Here is a 14,621-nt window from a genome sequence, read left to right as displayed (position 1 = left end):
TTGTCATGTTACTATCGTCAGCATAGATCAGTAGAGGGTAATGCCACTCGCTTTGACATCAGCATCAGCAATTACTTTTTCTAAGGACAGGCTAAAAAGGATGCATGATAAAGCATTCCCTTGGCTTAGATCGCCGTTGAGGGTGCAAAGTGTTGAGAGTGACCTTACGCTCTCTCTCTCTCTCTCTCTCTTCAAGACCGTCTCTTTTGCCGAGGATCAAGTCGCCAGGGAGTTGAAGGCTCTGCCCGTACACTAACTCAGCAGGGCTGGCAGTAAGCTCTTCGCGGATCGCTGTATGGACGCTAAGCAAAACGAAAGGCAATACTTGCGACCCGAACGGCTCGTCGTGCGCCATAATGGCTGCCTTTAGCGTCTGATGTCAACGTTCTAGCATCCCATTGGACTGCGGATGGTATGCAGTTGTCCGCTGACATTTGAATCCCAGGAGATTTCCGAGTTCTGGGAAAAGATTCAAATTACATTCCCTGGTCTGTGATGATGACGGGGGTAACACGGAAGCGCGGAATTCACTCTCGACAGAGGGCTTCAGCACATGATTGTGCTGTTATATCCTTTAGAGGTATTGGCTCAGGCTACCGCGAGGCGATACTTGCAGCCGTACGAATCTCACAAAGGGCCTATAATGTCCAGGTGTAAAGTGTGGAACCACCTTGTTAACCTACGGAATATATCTACTTCCTTTCCAGCATGTCTATTGACTTTACAACTTTGATATGCGATGTATTCTCTGGCCCAAGAGCTCACGTCCTTGCTAGTGGACGGCCAGAAATACTTGATGAAGACTAACCGCTTCGTAGTCCGAATGCCAAGATACACAAGATCGTGCACCAAGCGAAACACTTCTTTACGAGGAGCGCCCGAAATATATGGCATCCCTTATCAGAGATCTCGCGGTAAATAGAGGAATGTCAGTCGAAGATAGGGAACTCCTTGAACTTGTGTTTGGAGTCCGATTGTAGACTCTGAAGAACTCCGTCACTACGTCAATTGGGCCACAGCGATTACCAAAAAGATCGACAGCAGCTGGGTTGCTGAACTCGGAGATCTAGGACAAAGCGTCAGCGTCTAAGTTCTCGTTACCAGACACATGTTGAACTTCCGATGTGAACTGGCCGATGTAAGCTAAGTGCCGAAGTTGGCGAGGCGCTTTATTGAGCCGTAAGCCAAAAGTCAGCGGTTTATGGTCCGTGAGCAAGGTGAACCATCTGCCTTCAAGGGAATATCGGGAGTGCTTAATATTCAGATGCGCGGTTAGTAATTCACGATTATTCATTCACGATTCATCATCGCGAATCCTTGGTCTTAGGATCAGGTTCATCAGATCAGAAGAGTTCAAAAGGTGTGCAAATTGCTGTCTTTCGAATATTCTCGGGGGCTACAGGGATTTGATGGTAGGCGCTGGCGAGATCCAAGGTCGAGAAAGTAGGACGGTTTACAAAAATGCGTAGTCTTCGATGAGTGGAATGGGGTACCGGTCTGGAATCGTTTGAGCGTTTAGGCGTATATAATCTCCACAAGGTCACCATTAGCCATTGGAGTGGAGATGACCAGCTGCTTTATACTATAAAGCGACGTGTTGCTGCACTATACCGGGTAGACGTCGCCGTGCTCCCCAGCGAACTCAGTTTTTTGGAGTCGCGTTAAAAGTGGCCATCGAGCTCGACGAAATGCGAGTTAAGTACGGGGATGTGCTGCGGTAAAATGAAAATCAGTGTACCCAAATCGAGCTGCTGACGAAAACGATCCGCAATCTATGCTGGTGACAGTTTTCTCTGTTATGGACGTGGGACAGCACGCTGCTGCCATGACCAAGCTAAAGGAAGTACTAGCTCACTGCCTTCCACTGCGCGAGCCACGTCAAACAGCGACGTCGTCATTCCGTCCAACGCAAATGAGCCAATGGAGGGAGTCGAAGGAGAAAAGATGTGCCTTGAGATCATCGACGAGGAGCAACAAGAAGGCCCTTTCAACTTCGTCCATCGGCGGAAAAATTCTTAAAAGCAGCAGGTGAGTGCTAAAAGTGTAAGTGCCAAGTATTAGTGCCTCCTCCGCTAGTACATTAAAGCCAAAAAAGGATCAAATTTCACCAATTACGATATATAATTTTATCCGATAGTGCACAGATGCGTTAAATACCCAAAGAGCCATCCGCTTGGGGAATGTTCAAGACCCACCACGGAAGTTTTGCACTGCTGTAACTGCGACCAAACTTGGCACCCTGCAAGCTATCATTGGTGTCCTTCTTATACAGAGATAGCCAGACGGGAAGCTCCCAAAACCTGGAAGGCAACAGAGAAATCTTCAGTCAAGCAAACACTGACTTAATGTTCACAGAATATGATCAGCCAAGGGGTGTAATACGCGCAAGCTGCTAAGAAATCTCTTCCCAAAGTAGCGAATCAAGCAAACAAGGGTTTCCGAGAATTGGTTGAAGTTCTCGCTTCTGCGCTCAACAACGAGCAGCGTCAATTCGCTGCTATTAAGTTTATCCTTAACTTATGGAATTAAGTATTATGACATTCAACTGCGCGTCCCTGATCTCACAGGTCCAATGTGCCACTGCCCAATTGTTAATCGACACTCCGAACGCAGACTTCTTCTGCATTTTGGAGACTCACCGGATATATCATTATTCGAAACGATAACAATTCAGGCACTGCCCTCCTAGCCCGAGTTCGAAAGGACTATTTTTTGAGGCAGTCGCCATCGAGAATCTGCAAATTTGTTCGACTGCGGTGACAATAGTTAAAACTACCAATGGTAGACGGATCCTGGTAGTCTCCGTCTACATCAAATGTAATTCTAAAACTGAGCAGCTGGGTCAGTTAAAGACAAAATGCCTTCTTTTCGGAGGTGATTTCAATTCAAGGCGCACCTCCTTGGGCGACAAGGCAGTCAATATAAATCGGGAAACTCTGCTAAAATGGATTCACGATGCTTTTTCGGTCACAAATATTGAGATCGTTTTGCCAGATACACCGAGAAGACCTAGTATTCAGTTTATTCTCGACTACTTCTTGCTGTCTGACGAAATCGACCACTTTGCAGTCGAACTCCAACTTTCCTCGTCTTCTCAACTACAAAAGCAATGCTAGCGACTATCAGATGCTTCGCTCGCACAGATTGGGACAGTGAAGCCCATGGTGTTTTACGTAGGCACCTGTCGTTAGACTTAATCCTACGGTCCTCTTCAGACACGGATTGATTTTGTCACCACAATCAGAGCCCCGCTGAGACAAGCAACAACGGTACCAGTCTATACCAAGTGCATGGCTTAGCATTCATACTGATGGATGCAAGAATTACCTAAATCTCTACCGAACTATGGAGTACGGCACCTGTGTTGATACGCAACACCACGTCGAGGCCCGAAGGTCTCTTCTCGCTTGAGCATAACCACAACCACCATGAAACTCCCACTAGGGGGCCAACCACAAATAACCGAGCTGTCCTCACATACAACAGGAGTATGTGAGTCCAGGGACTTTCCCGGTTCCCATGGTACCAGTATACCCCTGGTAAGGTTTCGTGATCAATTTGCCACTTCAGATGAGTCCCCGTGCAGATTCGGGTCTGATCGCCCTGATTAGGCCTTTGGAGCATTCGCCTACTGAATCACGGCCGTCAAACCAAAGTGATTACAGCGTCTCCCGGTGCCATCACTATGGAGGTTCTCCTCGGCTACTTGGTTTTGGTTTGGCCGATAGGGTTGCCGCCCCATCTTCCTCGCCGCTACCTCTGAGCACCGCACAGATTGGGACAAATTCAAGTCAGACTTGGCGCCTAATCTGAACTCGTTATAACCCGAAATTTGTTAGATAAAGAAATCGATGAAGCAATAATTGTGGCCACCGATGCCATTAACACTGCACGCAAGAATACCAAGCTAATAAATGTCGATGAGTTCGAATATAATTCTCTACACCATGATATCATGTTACACATGAAAGTCAGACAAATATGGCGCAAGAACCTCAAGCGAACTTTTCACATATATGGAAATTAATTCAATGTAGAATACAAAGCGGTGCTTTCCCGGATTAATTGACTGAGTACAATTAATCGGTAAAAGGTGGCGAATTTTCGCAATAAAGAATTAACCAGAAAATTAGAAGACATAAAACCAGGGCCATAGATGTTTCAGAATATAAACACGTTGATGGGTAAGCACAAGTCCTGAAATTTCGTTCTTACTAGGAGAGGAACAGGGGACCTGTCTGTAGTGATGCTAGAAAAGCGCAAGCTCTGGTGGAATTATTTGAGGCTCCGGATCCGGCCTGCGACTGTTGAAGCGACAATTAGAAGATTTCTTTCCAAACATTCCGATAAGTTAGTTTTCTTTTCGGCTGCGAACACCGCAGTCAAATCAGTGGATTTGCAACCTTTCTGAGTCTTCCACAACTCACGACCGTGACCCACAACCTAAACGGTAAAACAAGTCGGGAAACCGGAAGCTAGACGCTTCAGGTATGAAAGGTTTTGTGTATTTCTTTTATAAAGAGATTTGGGTGTGCATTTGTCCCATTAGCATGTAGCACGTAAAATATGCATATATTATGTGAAAATAGCCACTTTCAAGTGATATTGACATTCATAGTGTTGAATTTGCAGAGGAGCGCAGATTTGACCTAGTGTTAGTAATAATGCGATTTTCACCAAATTTGGCAGGATCATGATCTATACTGTAGCCTACATTGCTGCAAAATTTTGTGATTCTAGGGTGAACTTAAGGGGGGTTTTCCTGTCAATTACTAAAAATTATTTTAATATACTATTATTAACTTTATTTGAACAGGTATCGATATGGAAGGTATTTCATAGCCTAGGCACCATATAGTGGCAGCCCCCTGATTTTTTCCAGATTTTTCGGTTGGGTAGTTCCTGAGAATGGGTTCGTTAAAAAAATTACCACTTTCAACCCCCGCACTCTCCACCTTTTCATCATCATCATCAACGGCGCAACAACCGGTATCCGGTCTAGGCCTGCCTTAATAAGGAACTCCAGACATCCCGGTTTTGCGCCGAGGTCCACCAATTCGATATCCCTAAAAGCTGTCTGGCGTCCTGGCCCACGCCATCGCTCCATCTTAGGCAGGGTCTGCCTCGTCTTCTTTTCCTACCATAGATATTGCCCTTATAGACTTTCCGGGTGGGATCATCTTCATCCATACGGATTAAGTGACCCGCCCACCGTAACCTATTGAGCCGGATTTTATCCACAACCGGACGGTCATGGTATCGCTCATAGATTTCGTCATTGTGTAGGCTACGGAATCGTCCATCCTCATGTAGGGGGCCAAAAATTCTTCGGAGGATTCTTCTCTCGAACGCGGCCAAGAGTTCGCAATTTTTCTTGCTAAGAACCCAAGTTTCCGAGGAATACATGAGGACTGGCAAGATCATAGTCTTGTACAGTAAGAGCTTTGACCCTATGGTGAGACGTTTCGAGCGGAACAGTCTTTGTAAGCTGAAGTAGGCTCTGTTGGCTGACAACAACCGTGCGCGGATTTCATCATCGTAGTTGTTATCCGTTGTGATTTTCGACCCTAGATAGGAGAAATTGTCAACGGTCTCAAAGTTGTATTCCCCTATCCCTATTCTTGTTCGTGTTTGTGTTTGACCAGTGCGGTTTGATGTTGTTGGTTGATTCGTCTTCGGTGCTGACGTTGCCACCATGTATTTTGTCTTGCCTTCATTGATGTGCAGCCCAAGATCTCGCGCCGCCTGCTCGATCTGGATGAAGGCAGTTTGAACGTCTCGGGTGGTTCTTCCCATGATGTCGATATCGTCAGCATAGGCCAGTAGTTGGGTGGACTTGAAGAGGATCGTACCTCTTGCATTCACCTCAGCATCACGGATCACCTTCTCGAGGGCCAGGTTAAAGAGGACGCATGATAGCGCATCCCCTTGTCGTAGACCGTTGTTGATGTCGAATGGTCTTGAGAGTGATCCTGCTGCTTTTATCTGGCCTCGCACATTGGTCAGGGTCAGCCTAGTCAGTCTTATTAATTTCGTCGGGATACCGAATTCCCTCATGCCCGTGTACAGTTTTACCCTGGCTATGCTATCATAGGCGGCTTTAAAGTCGATGAACAGATGGTGCAACTGTTGTCCATATTCCAACAGTTTTTCCATCGCCTGCCGCAGAGAGAAAATCTGATCTGTTGCTGATTTGCCTGGAGTGAAGCCTCTTTGGTATGGGCCAATGATGTTCTGGGCGTATGGGGCTATCCGGCCTAGCAAGATAGTGGAGAATATCTTATAGATGGTACTCAGCAACGTGATACCTCTATAATTGCTGCACTGTGTGATATCTCCCTTTTTATGTATGAGACAGATTATGCCTCGCTGTCAATCGTCAGGCATTGATTCGCTGTCCCATACCTTGAGCACAAGTTGATGAACCACTTGGTGTAACTGGTCGCCTCCATATTTAACCAATTCGGCTGTAATTCCATCGGCTCCTGGCGACTTATGATTTTTTAGCCGATTAATTGCACGGACTGTTTCTCCTAAACTTGGTGGTGGCAGTATTTGTCCGTCGTCTTCAGTTGGCGGGACCTCCAACTCGCCGATGTTCTGGTTGTTCAGTAGCTCATCAAAGTACTCAACCCATCGCTCTAATATGCCCATTCTGTCGGAAATCAGATTTCCCTCTTTGTCTCGGCAGGATGAGCATCGAGGTGTATAAGGCTTCATCCTGCTGACTTGTTGGTAAAACTTCCGCGCCTGGTGCGGTTGCTCCCTGTACTTTTCTAGTTCACAGACTTGTTGGTTCTCCCAGGCTTCCTTTTTCCGTCTGTGAAGTCGCTTCTCCGCTCGACGGAGTTCGTGATAAGTCTCTGCGCGTGCCCGCGTTCTTTGAGAATGCAACATTACTCGGTATGCGGCATTCTTCCGTTCCGTTGCTAGCTTACATTCATCGTCAAACCAGCCGTTCCGACTCCTTTTGCGGCTGGGGCCAAGTATATTTGTGGCCGTATCCATGATAACGTTCTTCAGGTGGTTGTGAAGATCATTAGTTGATGCTTCATCTCCAGATCCTCTGTTGACTGCGGTTATTGCGGCATCCATTTCCCTCTTATAGGTGTCGCGGAGGGTTGTGTTGTGGATGGCTTCAGTGTTCACTCTCACCTGATTGTCAGAGGGGATTCTAGGTGGTATTGTTATTCGAGCTCGGAGCACCATGCCAACGAGATAGTGATCCGAGTCTATATTGGCCCCCCTATATGTTGTGACATTCATCAAGGCTGAGAGATGGCGGCGTTCGATCAACACGTGGTCAATTTGGTTGAAAGTGGTCCCGTCTGGAGAGGCCCACGTATGTTTGTGGACCGCTTTCCGCGCAAACCAGGTACTTCCAACAACCATTTCGTGTGACCCTGCTAATTGAATAGTCCGCAGTCCGTTATCATTTGTTTTTTCGTGTAAGCTATGGGAGCCAACGTATCGCCTGAATACGGGCTCCTTCCCTACTTGGCTGTTAAAATCCCCAAGTATGATTTTGATATCATATCTGGGACAGGCTTCGAGGGCTCTTTCTACTGCCTCGTAGAAGGTATCCTTCTCCGACTCTGCAGTCTCCTCTGTAGGGGCGTGAACGTTTATGAGGCTTATATTTCTAAACTTGCCTCGCAAGCGCAGAGTGCATAGCCGTTCGCTTATACTTTCAAAGCCGATAACAGCAGGTTTCATTTTTTGGCTGACTAAGAAACCTACTCCGAGCACATGGTTTACTGGATGGCCGCTATAATATATGGTGTAGTGGCTCTTCTCCAGGAAACCGGTCCCTGTCCATCGCATCTCTTGCAACGCTGTTACATCAGCCCTATATTGGGACAGGGTATCGGCAAGCTGCTTATCAGCTTCATCTCTGTACAGGGAGCGCACGTTCCATGAGAAAATGCGCAAATCGTTGTTCCTTTGTCGTTGCCGGGTCCGTCGTTTTAACATCCGTCCTATCCGAGGCTCCTGTTGTGGCTTCGTAACAGGTTGTTTTCCGTGTAGGGTTGTCAGCCCTACCCAACCCCCAACCTGGAGGACCAGTTGGTACAATTTGTCCCGTTTTTAGGCGCGGGAGACTCGCCTTCATCCTTCTCCGTCTGCAGCTTTTCGTTAAGAAAGAGCTCCCAGCGGTCACCACGTGGAGGTGGAGATAGGGTTTGGTAGTAGAGCTGTTGGTGTTGGTTCAGCAGGCATTTCCCAGGTTTTACGCTCTATCGTGGGTACCAATCCACGTTTCGCCCCGGGACCTATACTACCCTTTGACCACCTTTCAGCAAAAGTCAAAACTAATACCGGCTTCGAAAAGTACTAACCGAGACCTTTAATTTGATACCCCACATGATTATATTTGATGAAAAAAAAATTTACACTCCCCTTTTGCATATATGGGGACCCCCGCTTAAATTCGTCGTAAGAGGATGTAATTTACTATATGCGTGAGCGTTCATAGTTCCCACCTTTCTACCAAATTTGGTGTCAATCGCTATAACCGTCTCCGAGAAAAATGCGTGTGACGGACAGACAGACAGACAGACAGACAGACGGACGGACAGACAGACAGACAGACGGACAGACAGACAGACAGTAAACCGATTTTAATAAGGTTTTGTTTTACAAACAGAACCTTAAAAACAACCGGATCTGAAATGATTACCAATTTCGTCATTAAAAATTTACCCATCGTCCTGCCCTACGCTATTGCTCCATTTAAGGCAGGGTCTGCCACGTTTTCTGTTTTTAAAATGGATATTGCTGACTTTCTGGGTTAGATCATCCTCATCCATACAGATTAGGTGATCCGCTCACAGTAACCTATTTAACCGGATTTCGCCTACATCCAGACGGTCGTGGTATCGCTAAAAAATTTCGTCGTTATATAGCTACGGAGTCGTCCATCCTCATATAGGGGGCAGTATGATTGGTTAAGTTTCCAGAGCATTTTTTTCGGTGTGATATCTTCGTTTTGAAAGTTTCATCGCGAATGAGGTTGATACCTATGTATCTATGTACATCGTAGATAAAGCTGCTTTTCCCAGCTTAAAGAGCTTAGCCTTCACACCAAATGAGCTGGCAGGTAGGTATTAGAATTCTAGCTGTGTTTTGAAAACTGAGTTATGATTGATGTGGAGTGCCTGATTAATCTTATACGGCGTGTACTCATGCAAAACCCTTTCACTCTGTTGCCTGCTGTCACAATGTCGTTTTTAGCAAGGACTGTCTGGATCTCGATCATTTATTCAGAGAAGTCCTTCTAGATTCAAAAGCTCAAGTGTTACATAACGCTATACCATTTCAACGCTTTTCAGTCTGACTCGTATTAACATAGTAACGGAATGCCAGGATAATGCCTTAATGGTCAACGTCATTAACAGACATGATAGTCAGCAATTTAAATTTTTCCCCTTTTGGTTGGAGATACTGATTATAGATTATGAATTAGTTAGCGGAGTAGGAGTTGTTTGGATAGTTTTTTTTTCAATTGAAGTAGCACGTCGATCGTAGATTGTCAAAAAGTTTTTAGTTTAAACTTTACTTTTTCTAAATATTCTTACTAGTGGTCACACATCTCAATTATGAGTGAACCCACCTTAGATACTTCAACCGCAGATCCGCCGCTTTCATCAGTTGTCCGAGATACGCTCGAACGAAGTGGTGAATTGAATAAAATTCGGGCTATGATTCAAGCCAAGGTCTTAGAGATTGTCAGAGGTTGCGAAAACACTCCTATCACCAAACCACCGGATAACGACAAAGGATCGCCAAGAGATATTTTGAATAAATTAATTTTGGAGTATTTCCATTGGTCAGGATTTATCTATTCGGCAGATATGCTTGCTAGTGAAAGTGGGACAGATCATCAACCACCATCCAGATTGAATTTGGAGAACTTTGTAGGCGATCATGAAAAGGACTCACCGATTTTATTGACTCTGGTGGATGGAATAATGAAGAATACTAGTGATAGTCAATAAGTTTACTGTGATGTTCTCCTCTTTTATTGTGATGTAGCAAATGCTGGATAAATTTCTTTCAACACGGGGATTTTCTTAAGGGGATCTGAAAAAGGTTAATTGTCGTAATTCTGTCATGTTATTGACAATGTGACTCAAAATTTATCTCATGAATTTCGACTTCCAAGGGGAAGAAGTGAAGAAGTGTCCGGATAGCTCAGTGGTTAGAGCACTGGGTTGTCATACGGAAGGCCGCGGTTCAAATCTCGCTGGTGGCAGTGGGATTTGTATCGTGACTTGACGTCGGATACCAGTCGACTCAGCTGTGAATGAGTACCTGAGTCAAATCAGGGTAATAATCTCGGGCGAGTGCAATGCTGACCACATTGCCTCCTACAGTGTTCTGTAGTGTACCGTTACGGTCTTGAATGAAGTGCTCTAACACACTTCAAGGCCCTGATCCAATATGGATTGTTGCGCCAACGATTATTATTATTAAGGGGAAGAAGTTAACATCTTCCTAAATACTAATAAGGAGGGAAGTTTTCCTTTGAAAAGGTAAACTCATTTTCAATACATCGTAATTGACATTCAAGACATCACAGGTAAGGCTAATATCGACTAATTTATGATTAAATCCAGAGCACAGCTCCAACAATTTTTTAGAGACTAAATATGTGGTTTCCGATGAGTTCCGACTAGTGCTGCGGAAATTTTGAAGTTATTTTCACTAGAAATGAAGAACTGCCGCATTCTCATATAGGGATGGATTTTTTAGTTGGAACTTTTGCCAATTTTTGCTGCTAGTGTTTTAATTATATGCACCTATCCCAATATTTACGGCATCGTATTTTTGCCATTTATGCAATGAGCGGACCTTTCCGGGTCGCCGATTGGGCTTTAATTAGAACTTCTGCCCTTCGTACGGTGCATTGCCACTTTACCCTGCTAATGCAGTGGGATTGAGTCGTAGAATGTTCACCTGATCGACGGTTTTGGGATCGTGGGAAGCAGTGTAACCATTGGGATGTCATCTGCTCATCAGTCTAGCTTTAAATACCTAGGGGTAAACATCGATGTCAAACGGAATGGATATCGCAGTGAATCAGAAAATGTGGGGCATACCACCTAATCACGCTGAGGGACATGTAGACTAGCATCAGGAGAGGCAGGGTGCATTCCTGTGAAGTTCCAAGAACTGTATGGAAGTATGGGAAGCCTGACCGACACGTGATTTGAGCGTGCTGATGCAGAAGAGAGCCTTCTTCACGATATAAAACTTCGTGTTCATCACGCGGCTCGTTTTAGTGGATGCGAATCGCATATGTTCCTCTGATTTCGCGTAGCAGTGCCTTTCTAAGATTTACACTTCCATCCATGAAAAAAAATCTTAAACTCTCACCATACCTATGCACCATTGTTGTTAGTTTGCCGAAATGTACTTCAGCTATCTTCAGGCATACGGTCTGAAATCATTGTTGTTTACAGGACCATCAAGTGATGACTCCTTTCGGGAAGAGAAGCTCCTGGATTGCCTGCTGATCGCGATATGGGCGATCTAATTGATTGTTTGTTACTGGCAGATCAAAACTTACTAGCTCTGTGCTTGAATATATGCTGTTAATCATGAGATGGTCGACGTTGAAGCTGTTCCCAACATGCCAGGATGAAATAATACATCTTCGTCTAGATCAAATGTTATAGTCTAGTGAAATGGTCTTGGAACCCAAAAAAGGCGAGCAATTGGAATTCTTTAATTTGTAGACTTTGTGAGTTTGGGGTTTAAGAATACAATTAAGGTCTTCCCTGCCCAATAGTTCTTCTAGGACGGAGTGCGACTTCCTTTGACAGTATATTCCTTGCTTGTCGCAAAAGGCGACTTAAAGGGGTAGAAGTTTGTGAGGTAGCAAGCTAAAAATTTTGAAATTTTACTACTACTGGTTTCTGTAATGTACGCACACTCCTCGATAACGATATCCGCGGTCCCTAGAAGGTTCGCTTTCTCCAACTCAAGCGAGAATTCCGACGATATAAGCTGGACATTTTGGGCCTAAGCAAAGTGGAAAAAAGAAATGGTGGCACTCTGGAGACTACTCATTTCCTTCTTGGAGCACTTAGTTTTTGCACCCTGGAAAATCAAGTGGTAGTATCCGGCGTCGAATTTTTACTGACGGCTGTCGAAAGGTGCGTTCTTGTGCTTTGCGAGCCTGTTTCCGACAGAATTCTGACTGCACGATTTCGGTCCAGCTGGAGGAGATCACAATTGTACAGTGTTATGGACCAACGTAGTGGTTAATGATTAGAGTGCTAGGTAGCGGAAGATCACGGTTCGAATTTCACTGGCGGCAGAGGCATTTGTATCGTGCTTGGATGTCAGTCGACTTCGCTATGAGTGAATACCTGAGTCAAATCAGGGTCATAATCACTGGTAAATTCAATGCTGATTAGATTGTTTCCTACAGGGATACCTTAGCCTCGCAGTGCACTGTTACGGTCTTGAAGGAAGTGCTCTAACACGCCTCAAAGCCTAGATCCAACTGGGTTGTCACGCCACCGATTATTATTCATGGGTAATGCCAAGGTTGGCTCCGATACTACCTCATTTGGATATGTCATGACGAAACACGGTCTTGGTTCGCTTATGGAATTCTGCAGTTGCATTCCTGTGGAGGACGTTAATGGTCAACTTCTCATCCACGATGATGAGCAGCTGATGAAGTGGAAGGAATACTGCACAACGGAATGGAATGACATCTGGTGAAGTTCCACTTCTTCTGGATGAAATGATTAGTCATTGTATTAGGTGTATAACTTTGCTTTCACTGTTTTTTCTGAAAATTTAAAGGTTTCATTTTCAAAGATTGTTAGTACATTTACGATTCAAAGTATTGTCCATCGCTGGCCACTAACTTTTCCCATCTACCCGGCAGCAAACGAATCCTTCGAGACGATTCACGAATCAATCCAATTTTTCATTTCATTGTAAGAACCGAAATGCTCATCTACCAGGTCGCGTACCATTGATTGGAAAAGGTGGTAACCAGATGGAGCAATGTCAGTAGAACTTTCGATTTCAGTGTTTCCAAGTACGTTCTCACCAGTCGCACCTCATAGAGGCGAGCGTTGTCATACAGCAGAATCACCGTGCTGGTCCCACCAAATACACAGCATAACCTTGGAGACGTGAATATTGGGTCTGACTGTCCATGTGGAAGCATAGTTGGGCACACCCTGTGACTTTCAGCGTTTGGGATTATTGTAGTGAACCCATTGTTCGTCCCCAGTCACGACACGGTGCAGAAATCCCCTCTCGTCGTTGCCTTTGAGGTAGTTGTTCACAAGCAAACAAACGCCGTGCAACGTCCCTCGGTTTCAATTCGTATGGCACCCAATTTCCTTGCTCTTGAATCATTAGAGGGCATTGAGGCGCTTGAAAATAACTGGCTGAGTCACATACAATGATTCCGCCAATTCTTCTTGGGACTTTCGTCGAGTAAAGTCGTCAACTCTTCAAACACCTTTTTTCTTCCGCTGCCATGCCGGTCTTCGACGTTGAAATTACCGTTCTTGAAGCGTTGAATCCATTTACGACAGGTTCTTTCACTAATAGCTGCCTCGTCATGCGTATTCGAGAGCATTCGTTGAGCCGCAGCCGCAAATTTCTTTGAATTGAACACGTAAAGTAAAACTTCCCGCAAATAATGAGAATTTGACTCGTAAACTGATATTTGAAAGCGATTAAAAATATATGAAGTAAGTACAAAATCACTTATGTTTCGAACTGGTGCTTTCGACAGATATATAAAGTTGTTAAATGACACTTTAGTTCTATTCACCATGTATTTCTAAAGCCACCTATTGAAAAACGGCGGAAGCAAAGTTATAAAGTTAATAATGTGTGGATATGGACCGATTCTCTGAGCAGAAGAGAAATTATCTAGGCCATCAATGCAATCAAACGGAGTAAAGCCGCTGGGCTTGACGCTATCCTTGCAAAGTTATTTACCACTGCTTCTGCTACTTGAACTTATACGGAAATCCTGGAAATCTGAAACCTTTCCCAAATGGTGAAATAAGGGGCCGATCGTTAAGATTTCAAAAAAGGGCGACCGCGTTGAGTTCGACAATTGCAGGGGAATCTGGGACCAAGGAACAAGGGATATTTCAAATGCTTGAACGATAGAAGCACGTTGGTTTCCTGCATTGACCACATCAACATTCTACGGATCATGTTCTTGAACTGCAACAATCTATATTGAATCAGGGCATAGAAACGTGTTAGAGCACTTCCTCCAAGACCGTAACGGTGCACTACAGTACACTGTAGGAGCATTGCGGCCGCCTGAGATTTATTACCCTGATTTTACTCAGGTACTCATTTACAACTGAGTCGACTGGTATCCGACATCCAGTTACGATAACAAATTTGTCTGCCCCCAGACAACAAGACCAGGATTGCCAGTCTTACGGATTATCGGATTATTCCTGTCTGCATTAATGGGCAGAGCATCTAGGGTGTTGATAAATGCATATGCATATGCGGTGATCCAGGATGGGAACGCGTGTATGGCGCGCAATGTTTCACCAAGGGGCAATTTATCAACCATATATCAGGTCACTAGTAACATGGTACAAATATGAGTT

The 14,621-nt window shown here is 44.9% G+C and overlaps 1 protein-coding gene across 1 annotated transcript; it reads left to right on the top strand.

Annotated features, from left to right (window-relative positions):
- Positions 1 to 9,467: 9,467 nt before the first annotated feature.
- LOC119659875 lies at positions 9,468 to 10,062 on the top strand. Its single transcript, XM_038068193.1, has one exon. It carries the CDS (start codon positions 9,600 to 9,602, stop codon positions 9,996 to 9,998), a length of 399 nt encoding a protein of 132 aa, XP_037924121.1. The 5' UTR covers positions 9,468 to 9,599; the 3' UTR covers positions 9,999 to 10,062.
- The last annotated feature ends 4,559 nt before the right edge of the window (positions 10,063 to 14,621 follow it).

This window comes from Hermetia illucens, chromosome 6 (assembly GCF_905115235.1).
Source record: "Hermetia illucens chromosome 6, iHerIll2.2.curated.20191125, whole genome shotgun sequence".
In the NCBI taxonomy this organism is placed as follows: domain Eukaryota; kingdom Metazoa; phylum Arthropoda; class Insecta; order Diptera; family Stratiomyidae; genus Hermetia; species Hermetia illucens.
This window is presented reverse-complemented; position numbering and strand designations above follow the sequence as displayed.